The following is a 12,350-nucleotide window of genomic DNA, read 5'->3' as shown; positions in this document are numbered from 1 at the left end:
TAGTACGGCCTATCGAATATTCAATGAGTTTTCGTACTTGTGTATCGGGAAAATCTCATTCACCGTCTTTTAATAGAAATAATATTACAAATTTCACTCTTCCATTCATCTTTAGTTAAATGCAACAAAGTTATAAGTGAGAGTATAATTACTCATTCTGGTGGAAAAATTTAATTAGAGCATTTCTCCAGCAAACCTGCTACGTACACATACATGTTTAGTGCATCTTGAAGATAAAATTAATCACTTAGTGATTTCAGTGATAAAAATAAACTGTAGCGCACAAGTTCAGGCCATTGGTTTTCGTTTTAGTTTGCGTTAACGTAATTTTTTTACAATATCAAACCTGAATGAAGGACGCATACCATGATGTGTATACGCCACAAATCCGAGGAAAATCTATGCACCAAAGAAGTTAAATCTAAAGTGAGTAAACCTTTCTTATTGTTGGATGTTTGTTATTGTTGAGCTACTACAATTAAGCACAAAAGCAAATGTGAGTGATAATTTACGTATTCAGACGGGCGTGCTATGGCTCGAGGTGTGTGGCAGTTTATATAGTGGAATTGATAAAATTTCAAGGTGAAATCGCCAATAATAAACGTAAGAGTCTCATTTGTATGTGGATTGAACTTGTAGGAATACAAAATTGGAACTAGCCAAAGAATATGTATAGCGCCAAGTACTGAACGTGGATCACAACTTTGAGTTACTCCACGTATACACGCACTCGAATGTTGCTTCTGTATAAAAGTCGGGTTTATGATTTTGTGGATAACTTCGCTAAGAGAACAGAGAATTAATTTACACGTTGCAAGTTAGGGTTCTGTGATGCTCACAAATTTTAAATCACAAAAGCGAAAATTTCATGGTATCTCACTTACAATTTTGCTAACTTTGTTTTGTAGCTTTCTCGCCCTAAAACGTAGATGAAGTGAAGTACGAAGCGCCGAAATATTTAAAAATGTTTGTTGCAAATATGTAGCATCACACACCAGAAGAATAACTTAGGAAAGATCCTATATATAGGATATTATTATCATTTATGAAACTGACGAAATTCTTTGATAAAAAAAATTTTGATTTTTTTGTGATACCTTGTCGGTTGCCGTTTACCGTTTCTAAGAAGGTTGAAATCTTCAATACTTCGGTATACGATTCAAATTTTCTGATTCGAACGTATTCCTCATATCCATTGATATCACCACGCAATATTTGCTGTTAGTAGTCTTTCCATGAATTACATTTTTTTGCCAAACCAGTAGCAAATTTGATGGCATCAATGGTTGATCTGGCTTTAAAAAATCCACACTGCCAATGTGAAAGTTTTCTCTGGCTTTCAACAACTTGGAATTATTTGCTCTAACATTTTTTTCTTTAGTGCTATAGTTTGCCTAATGATTTACCAACCTTAGGCAGCAATACCAGCTTCTGCCACTTCTATCGTGCAGGAAATATCCTCTCGGATATGCATGCTTCGCACAACTCAACGGATACACTGAGTCTCTACTTTACGCTGAGCTTAAAGGACTTATTTAGCATGCCATCCAAGCCTGGAATTTTATTGTCGATTATTTTATTGCAGATTTCAGGCAACTCATCTCTGATTATTTGAGTTGCTGTCGCATCAGTGCCCCTATTGCAAAGAAAATAACTCCGAATAGTGTTCAACATAAAAATAAGACACGTGATCTGTGGGCATAAAGGGTGCGGGTTCATATTTGCTTCTGAGGAGAATTCCTTAAACCATTCTCCCTCGCTTTGCTGGACATCGTGCCTGCTTAATGTTCTCTGAACCGTACGTCTAACTCGATAACAAGCCAATTGAAGGCTGACCAGTTTACTATAATAAAAGTGGTTAGATCTCCTTCCGGGGAGGCGTCTGTCATAATTGGTTTGTCTAGCTACAAATATGTGCTCGTCCAAAACTTTTTGCAGTACTGCCTGATGTCCTTCATAGTTTCAGGCATGCTGGTTTGCTACCCTGTAGCTCTCTCCATAGCTAAAAAAATTACCTTGAACCACCTTGGAACTTCGTTGGGAGCAAGTTTGTCAAGTATGTCCTCAAATTTAGATAATGTTATACTTGGTCATGCATAGTACCTATACACATATACATAACCAAAATTATCGCCATTAGGAAAAAGGGTATCTCTAGCGAACCAGAGAACTATAGATCCATCTTCTTGCAAATTAACTTGAGTAAACATTTTAAAGAACATGAGCAATCAAGTTGGTCCACCATAGTCATCTGAATTACCTAATTCTCGACCATTCTTTTGGATTGCGATTCAAACACTTTACCCAGCATGCTCTAAGATAAACCCGACTAAAAGTCAATAACAAACCCACGCTAGTCCGTGCCCTTGACCTAGAAAAAGTCTTTGATTCCGTGTGGGTACACGGACTCATTTATAATTTAATTGAAACGCGATTCCCTAACCTGATTATAAGATTTGTTGTCAATTCTTTCGAAGATAAACACTTCTATATTAGCGTTGGGAATTAAATTGCCGATCCATTCCGGTAATATCTGGAGTGCAGCGAGGATCTGTTTCTGGCCCAACACTGATTTTGACATTTTCAGGGCTGATGGCCCATCTCCGGAAATCGGCACCAATCTAATCCAATTTTGCGATGAAACATTAGTCTATTCTTCAGACCTCCGCAACGAGACAACAAACGATAGAGAAGTATATCGTACTTCCCTACAAATGCTATCAGAAATGGAGTTTAAAAATAAACAAGGCAAAAGACGCCAGTGTGTATCTTTCGAAGACAATTTTGATACCCTGATATGCTCTAAATCGGAAACACAATGGTGCAGCATATCAGAATCGATCAGATACTTGAGAATCCAATTCAATGAATTCCTAAAGTTCAATCCTCACCTTAAGCTCGCTATCAATAAGGTACGCGGTGCATTAGTAGATCTAAACAAAACCAAACAGGCGCTATATAAAACACTAATACGACCAATCATATGTTATTGAGCCACTACGTGGATCACATGTTAATCGGAAGTCATGGCAAAGTGTATGGCCTTTAGACGCCGGATATTAAGACACTGCATAATTGGCAGACAAAGTAGTGCAACTGAAACGCCGAAGTATATATTTACTCTGAGGACCGGGAGATTTGTACGAATTCACCGATGTAGGAATTATCAATGTAGGAATTATCGGGATATTACTGTATCAGAAGACTGCAACAGCAGGATAAAATAATCCTATTGGTCAGATTTCGTAGACCCTATCAAATAGTGAATTTTACCGTTGAATCCCAACACCTTTGCCTCTTTGAGACTCCTTCGTTGGAAATCGACTCGGCCTCTTCATTATCACAAACCAGCTGTCTTGCATTTGGTGACCAGAAATTGTTCTTTCTTCGATTTCGAAGCATATCCATCAAAATTGCTTGCCCCTTTTTCTTTCGAATGTATGTAATTTAATGTAAGTGTTATGACCTTCGTCCAGCGCAGGTGGACGAATAGCAGGTGAATAACAAACAAGAAATAGAAGTATAGCGGGCAAACACACGTTGCCTAGCCGTTGCTTGACCATTGGTCACTAAGATCACGGGGCACGGCATTTTCATCACACACGTTTAGCTTATATCAAAGGGAGGACATATAATAAGCAAAGGGGGGAAGGGAAGGCAAAATATGGAAATGGAAAACGTGTCCTCCTTTTGGTAACTAATTCCCAATCCCATATAGAGTTTACTTATAATGACATTTCGAATTCGCGACAAATGCTGGGCAAGCAGGCAATGATTGAGGCTTATTTGGATAAACTTTATTTTCTTATTACAGTTGACGTTTTTCGGAATACCGGGAATTTGCACTTTCAAAGACAATTCTGTCATCCCCTCCCTCCTCTCCTTCGCAAAATATGCATGCGAGGTTCCTACTGCACTCCTTAGAAATATGTCCTCCTCCCTACACCTTCCCATGCTCTTATATATGTTAGTATGCTCTCTATTCCAAAGTTCTATCCTTAGCCGAAGTTCCGTTCGGCATTCAAACTCACCTCAATTTATTTTAAAATCAAAAATAATATAGGCCACAATATAAAGCATCAAAATTATTTGCTCCGCGCAAATATACCGCAATCTAAAGCTTTGTTATCAGATGGAATAGAAATAGAAATGGAATTCAGAACATTTGCAATGAATGTGTGGCGCGGCAGGATTCGAATTTTGAATGTCGCGAATACCAGCGGACAGATGACGTCACCGGCGCTCCACTCAGTTCAGACCTCGAGTGAAGAACAGAGTAGGTGACGAGAAACGTCAAAAGAAAAGAAAAAAAGACAGTTGGTTGGTAGTCATTGAAGAGGAATAATTTGTAATATAATGTTGCTTAATTTAATAAATCATAATAGAATTTAATCATTGAAGAGACTGTCCGCTGGTATTCGCGACATTCGAAATAAATTTCGAGGATGAATTTTAAAAAATTTATGAGGATATCGAAATAAATTTCGAATGCCGCGAATCCTGCCGCGCCACAAATATATCAGCATCACGTTGAAATGAATGTCGAAAATACTCAATGAATATATGTACAAAAACTGCGAGATATACAAATCAAACTATAGTGTCCCTACATAAATCTACCAAGCCTATCATACACGAAACTCCGAGCTTCTGGTTCATATCCCACTTGTTCTATAATTATACATCCTTCCACTTAGATAAGGTAGCCCCTCACCTAGGGCAAATATATAACGCCAGATATGACCTAAGTACATCCCTCATATTCAAAATCATTTTTCCTGACCACCTCAATCCATATCCTAAGCTGATATACGTACATATATGCATATATCTCTGCATAGCATTGACTAGGAAGCTGCATAAAGAGAATTCCATGGTGATGCGCATTACATCTACGCAATATCGAGGCGATGATAGTGATGGTAATCAGCCCCCATTAAGTTGAATTCATATGACGAGTTCCTTCCACTGGACAATAAGAGTACGTAGTCAGTGGACCTATTCTAAGTACAAATACGTTCACAATTAGTAATGCCCCTAAAGTGTACTTATCTCGTCATAGCATTTATTTTCAGAATGTAGAGTTGGAACGAATCGATGAGTGTGACATAGAGCAATGGCTGCGCTCATATTTGTTATCGGTAGTCTCCTAGAACAGCTCCATCGAGTTGCTGGTGTTTATATTAATTCCGGTTTCTCGATTAGGGAATGTCGCGAGTTTATCCGTGAAACGCGCCGGCAACTACTCTTCGAAAGATACTTGGAAGAATTGAAATCCTTGCCTGACCCAAGTGATAATATTGTGAATAATTGTGATTGCTCTGTAAGGGATAGTAAGACCATGGGAGGCTATGAGGATATCGAAATAATTGAAGGCGTAGAAATCAGTGAGGTAAGTCCAGATAATTGTTGTGTCGTCGGTGCAGAGGCAAAAAGTGCCCTTGCAAAGTTTCATGTGGTTAGTAGTAAACCGGTTGAATGATGTAATTCCAATTCTTATTATGAACATTGAGATTCGCACGCTAGAGGAAACTAATTGTCAGAAACAGCTGACCAGTATTTGCGTCTATTTGAGCTTTGGGGGCTACCGGGAGCTTTCCAATTTGGGGTTACTCCATTGATTCTGGCGGATTACAAAGTTGTTTTGGGTGCTACATTCGTGTGTGGATATCTGTTTATTTACGTTTGTGTGGTGACACCTCTTATTGGTTCTTATTTCCACTGTTTGTATTATTGCATGTATACAAATAACAAAGCTCTAAGTATATTTTTTTATTGTGTACAGGTAGTCTTACATATATATACATGTATGTATTTACATATGTAAACATATTTATATGCGCAATATGTATGAACTTTACATATTGTCTGGTGCCAAAAAAATGAAAGGCCATTGGGAAGGTATAGACACACAGAGGTTAACACTAATAAATTGAGAATTCCATTTAGCTGAAAACACTATTCTCCAGAATGTACTTTTTCGATTTTTCGTAAATACTAAACTTACACTTAGTATGAGCAGGAGGACTTTAATTCAAGCCCATTCCCCTTGTAAAGCGCAATACTATACTCTTATTTTTATAATTGATGCTTAAGTGCCATAACACATATGTGTCATGGTTACGAATGGCCAAGCTGGACCTGGCGGACGAAAAGACGGAGGCGATCCTCATTACCCACCGTAGGAAGAACAACACGGTTACCATCCGGGTTGGTAATCGTGAGGTCGTCTCAAAATCGGTTGTCAAATACCTGGGGGTGATGATCGATGCCAAGCTGAGTTTCAAGGGACACTTGGATTATGCACGAGAGAAGGCAGCTGATCCCTTGCAAGGATGATGCCTAACGTGGGAGGGCCGAAGTATGGTCGCAGGCTACTCATCGCGGGAGCGCTATACGCGGCCCCTGTCTGGGCGGGAGCATTGAACCACGCTGTCAACCGGAGGAAGATAAGTTCGGCATACCGGCAATTGCGCTAAGCGTGTGCAGCGCATTTAGGATGGCGTCGACGGAGGCAGTGTGTGTCATCGCAGGAATGATCCCTATAGATCTTCTAGCGAGCGAGGCACACTGGCTCTACGAAAAACGGAAAGCAAATCCAGCCGAGGTGAATGCGGATTTCCGAAAAGCCATCAGGAGAGAATTGTGTGGCAAGTGGCAACAACGATAGGATAACTCCGACAAGCGCCGGTGGACTCATACATTGATCTCGTGTATCGAGAAATGGGTCAACCGAAAGCACGGAGGATTGAATTACCACCTGACACAGTTCCTTACGGGACCCGGTGGCTATAGGAAGTACTTGCATCGCTTCGAGTTGTACGAGTCTCCCAACTGTCCTAAATGCGGTGCTACACCCGAGGACCCGGAGCACATTATGTTCCATTATCCCAGATTTCTGCAGCAGAAAAGGAGGTTGAACAGCATCTTAGGGGCGGACATCGAACCCCCGAACCTGGTGGAAGAGATGCTGAAGTCAGAGAAAAACTGGATGGCGGTAAATGAGGCAGTAGCCGTGGTGCAGACAAAACTCCTGGAGTTGGATCGAGCTCGGAAGGCGGCGCGACGGAGACGTGACATGGACGAGCTGGTATAGCGAACCAGAGCCTCCCCCGCGAAGTAATACTTCACGGTGGTCCCGCGGGGAGGGGCGGAAGAGTGGGGGTGGTTTTAGTGAGTGTGAATCCTGCAACCTGGCGCAGCAGCGTCTTTCTAAGATTTCCACCTCCATCCATAAAAAAAAAAACATATGTACTTTGGAACAGTTATTATCACTGCTCACAGAGAGATTGGTATCTTGACTAGATGTCGGACACCAGTCAACTCTAGGTTAAGATAAAGCGCTACCTTGCGTTTTAGCTGTTGCTGAAGGTGTTCGATCGGATTTAAATCTAGTGATTTTGATGATGAGTTGAACTAAGGACTGGCTTTGTTGCCCTTTTCTCGTCAGCCTAGCAACATTTTTGTGTTGGAATATGCCTGAAACACTTTTTCCGCATTTTCGATGACCCCCTTTAAAACTATCACTTAAACTTGCAATGTAGCACTGCGCAGTCATCCTTCCCTGCACCCCCCTGACGTCATGCAACCCCACAACATCACATTATTCTACCAAACTTAGTGCACCTCGGTACAAAATCCGGGTGTCTGGAGTTTCTTACTAAAGCAAGCCTAGACCGGATACCGGTTGTTGCGCCGTTGATGATGATGAAACTTAAGGGTTTCCTTAACAATGTGTGGTGACAATTTTGAACTAATATCAATATTATCGTTCTGTTGTAGACTCAGGTGTATTGCAATGGTATTTTTTTCTTCTCAAAGTCTTAATCGATCGTACAAATTTGTGTTGCATCACGTCAGATAATTTGGGTGGTGGCCCATTTCATGCAAGCCTTCTTTCATGATGGTTGTCCGATATTCACTGTCTGTGCTAATTGATATACCTAACTGCACACAAATTTGACGGTGAGAATCTTTGTCTTTCAATTTTTTCTCAATTTTCGCGATCAAATCTGAATTTATCGCTCTCATTGTAAATGAAATTGTATCAACCACAACAACTCCTGTTGAGTCAAAAGTGCTTGACAAATATCCAAAGAAAGTTTTGAGCCAAAAAAAAAAAAAGAATGAACCTTTGCAAAATATACACGAAGTTTTGAATTAATATTACACATTCGGAACTCATACAACTGATGGTTTTTCTTCTGTCCAGGATATGTCACTATTTTTATAAACGTGATCAATTTCAAGTCTACCACACAAATGGTAGGAGCCTAAGCTGAAAAATAGGTTTGGACTTGTGAGTCACTGTATATAGAATTTCGTTAACAAATTACTCCCTTCTGGAACTCTTCTGGAGGCTCACTGAAGTTAAAACATATCTTAGCTGGATACGAAAAACACTTTTTTCATTCTTTCTCAACATATTGATAAATAGGATAAAAGATAAAATATCAAGTTATATTTGACCATTTCCGGACTGACTTCACTGAGTACCATACACCTATCGAAATCGGAGAACTATCGAAGAAAATAATCATGACTTATAACCTTTCCTAAAAGCTGCATTCCTGCATAAATCATTTCATTTTAGCCCAGTGGTAAGAAGTTAGTATAAAACTTTATAAAATAAATATTGAAAAAAATGAAATCTGAATTTGAAATAGAAAATCATGGTTTTGGAGTGGAAAAGTCTGAATTTCAAATGAAAAGTTCCGAAATTGACCAGCGACGTTGCGGTAGGATTTGGATTGGAGACATTGGTTAATCCGAAAATCATTGAAGAAAACAATTGTGTTGTGATGCTTTATCCAGGTTGCGCTAAAGCTAGAATCAATTTCATTGCACAGCTCACCATTGGCTAAGCACGCTGAGATAATTGAATCGTTCACTTCTGAGGTCAATGATAGGAGCAGTGCCTTGGAGTCGGTCATCGTCATATATGTTTTATTCATTTTTAGACGTAGACCGTGAGACGCATGATGCGTTCATTCCATTTCCACGTTTGAATGAATTGTTTGAGATGGTCGAGCCGTACGTTAGATGTCTCGTGTGACAGTGTCTGTAATAGAGGTGTATAACTCATGACTGAGTCGACTCAAATGTCCCACTCAGTATATTCATTTAAGGGGGTCATCCCGTGTGAAGGCTGTTTTTTTTGCCTTTTTTTGAAAAATTATTTTAAAGGACTGGATAAAGATAGAAACGTGATTTTTTCACCACATGTTTATTGATATCTCTAGTATATGTGATAAATTTTTCAGCTTGATTTCGTTGCTAATTTTCGGAATAGATGTTAATTTATGCACCCATCTCCAAAAAAAGGTGTTTTTCTGCTGCCACGCTGGAGGGCGCTGTGTTTATCTGAGGAAAAAAAAACTAAACGGCATTTTAATGTGGACAATATTCCACGGTCCGCAAACTAGGATAATTAGAAAATATTAAAAGATAAATTTTTGGTGGGCTTTCAAACTTTTTGTGTTTTTTTACGTCTTTTTTTATGAATAAAAAAAAACTACCCGTCCGATTCCAATTATCCTAGTTTGCGGACCGTAGAAATATGTACTAAAGAAGTCATGAAAATTTCAAAGAATTTGGTTGGATAGATTTTGAGCTATGGTGGCAGCCGATTTTCAAGATGCAGTTTCGAGAAAAACGCATTTGAAAATTTAGATGTGATTATCAACAGTAAAATTTTAGCTCACCATTAATCTGCTATACCTGGTCCATAGAGAGCACCCTCCGTTTCTTCAAAAAAGTCTTGTAAGGCCGATTGTTGCTCTCTGGTGTCAATTGTGGCTCTTTTAGCGAGGTCAGTCGATCGTCGTTCGGACCGCCAAATTCGTGCTTCATTACGGCGGTCGGCATAAACCTGACATATGTGACCAACTTGACATCCGATTGTTACTAGGATTTTGAGAATGCCATTGAATCCTTCATTGAAAATAATTACAGCCAGAAAAGTGGCTATTTCTACGACCTTGGCCCCAGAATGAAGGTGGTTAGGAGCGAAAGTTCAGATCAATGCATTTAACGACTCATTGTTATTCTGGGTCTCTGCTCCTAAACATCTGTTCAAGAGATCATTCCGTGACAAATCTTCGTAGATTGGTTTGATGACTGTTTGAACTTCTTCAGTCAAAGGTGCCTTCTCGTAGTGAAAACTATCCAGTTCTCCTTTAGCTTCCGCTTTGCGCCATTTGCACCAACTGTCCTCGCCTGCTGGACAATTTTGATGCTGAGGATTTTCGTCTGTAGAACATTTGTGGAAGAAAGTTTCCCAAATTTCTTGCTTCATTCCTTCTATCGAATTTGTGTGTCGACGAATAGCTAGCCCAGAAAATGTAGTGAGGTCCTTATCAGTAAGTTTTCCAGCCCCTTTTCCACCAATGCCTTTGTGATTCTTTTTTGCATTTCTAAGCCGCTTTCCCATTCTTTTCTCGACATGTCCTACGCATTCCTTTTTTATTACCACGTATATTTTATTATTTGCAGAAATTGGCAGAAATACCGGAGGAAACTCCAGCAAAATCCAATATACAATATACAAAACTTGTCGCAATTGGAACATCCATGTTCATGCTTGCTGAAAGTTTCTTTGTTGATGTTGATGCGAAGTCCTTTTTCTTCTTTGATAACTATCGATTCCCATGAAATACTCGTTTCTTAGTGCGAGCATGACGTTGAACGTTAAAGCGATCTCCCTTCGTACGATCCATTTAAAAAAATCACTGAACACACGAACAGCACAATACTTACAACAAAATATAACTGAGTATAACTTGAACGCCTTTCAGTGCTCACTCTAGACTGGATTATCCTTTTTATTCCAAACAGCAAATAAGTTTAGACAATTGATTGGTTTTCCATCTTTTTATATTGATACCTGTGTTCAAATTTATAATTCTCAGGTAAAAAACTAACAGGTAAAAAAAGATTCGATGCGCTTTCTCATCGAGTACTCTAGCCGCGGCTGCAAACTCCTTACCTGTTTAACCCTGTAATTTCTGAAGGACTCGGAATATCGGAAAATCCCTTCGCCCACATATTCTCCACTATATATAGATACAATTCATGCAAAAAAAAAGAAATCGATTTCTCCAACCCGACACACGGGATGACCCCCTTAAGTGATGGCCCTCACCACAAAAGAGGCGTTAGTTTAGTTTAGCTCCTCGCAATAGATTCGAAAATCAATCATATGGCTCCCAAAAAGTACCTTTTTGAACTACTTACATACCCATCAGTCTCTTCTTTAAAATTAATGCAGGTTTCACGAACACCTTGTTTTATTATCCCTTGATCACCATTTTTCCGCACATCCTCTCCACTAATTACGACCATCGAAATTTACTATTACTTGCCAAATGTTTGCCACTTACGATTAGCGTACATTTTTCAATTTTCATCACCAGCTGTAGCATGTTATGAAAAACGGCTTGAATTCGTTCCAGGATGGCATCGATAAGAGAATAATACAGAATCGAGCTAAAAATTTAAAGTTTCTAAGAAGTGAATTGGGGAAAATTTTAATTTGATTCATGCTTATCATGAAAAACGCACACGTTGCACTTCTTTGCGTACTCTGTTTCAAAATGGATTTTCAGTCTTTAACAAACTTCATATCAATATTTACGATGCTGATATGCCTATTTTGTTCCATTTTCTAGAAAAATAATACCAGATTTTCAGTGATGTAGCGATTAGTATGTGACTCATCCTTCACATTAAAATTACCAACACCAAAAGCAAGTACCATGCATTTTGATAGCACCCCTTCAAAGTAACTACTGCAAATAATATTTAAAATATAGGGAAATCGCACCTTATTTTTCTTAATTTCCAAATGCAACTCGAACAGTCGATTTTCTCTACACTCGAAGTAAAAACAAAACTAGCATTTCATACGTGTGTGCAGAGCTGCCAATGGAAAGTGTGATTCATGAGCTACGTGGAATTGACCTCATCTATTATAAAAAATGACTCCAATTTTTTTTTAAACCGTATAAATTTCGACACCAATCTTTCACTATTCTCCTATTGATGCCATCCTGGATTGTGAGGCTACAATAGAAATTATTCCTCAGTTCATTTTCGCTCCCTCCCATCTCACCAAAGTCATCCTTCTCCTCTTCTAATTCCACATATTATCTCCAATACCTAATCTTGAAGATTCTTTTTTTTGTACAAATTCGACATTTCCGAAGTGAACTGATTTCTGATATATTATTTCTGTGTATCTAATCCTTCTTCGAAACAGTATTTGCTCCATTTTCATATTATTTCATTATTGGTTTTACTTTCATTTCCGGAATTCTCCCTTCAATCGCAACTGCTCCAATTCTAATTAG

General features: G+C 39.0%; 1 protein-coding gene across 2 annotated transcripts in view; it reads left to right on the top strand.

The window, feature by feature from the left end:
- Window positions 1–12,350, top strand: part of LOC119649846 (galectin-9-like) — a 39,686-nt gene continuing 27,336 nt past the window's right edge. The window contains exon 1 of one of the 2 annotated variants that reach the window (XM_038052227.1): window positions 1–426. In XM_038052227.1, coding sequence (XP_037908155.1) covers window positions 367–426 — 60 coding nt within the window. In that variant the 5' untranslated portion in view covers window positions 1–366. Of the gene's footprint in view, window positions 427–5,051; window positions 5,393–12,350 lie in introns of those variants that run through there. The other variant, XM_038052202.1, reaches the window with a different exon arrangement.

This window comes from Hermetia illucens, chromosome 1 (genome assembly GCF_905115235.1).
Source record: "Hermetia illucens chromosome 1, iHerIll2.2.curated.20191125, whole genome shotgun sequence".
Taxonomy (NCBI): domain Eukaryota; kingdom Metazoa; phylum Arthropoda; class Insecta; order Diptera; family Stratiomyidae; genus Hermetia; species Hermetia illucens.
This window is presented reverse-complemented; position numbering and strand designations above follow the sequence as displayed.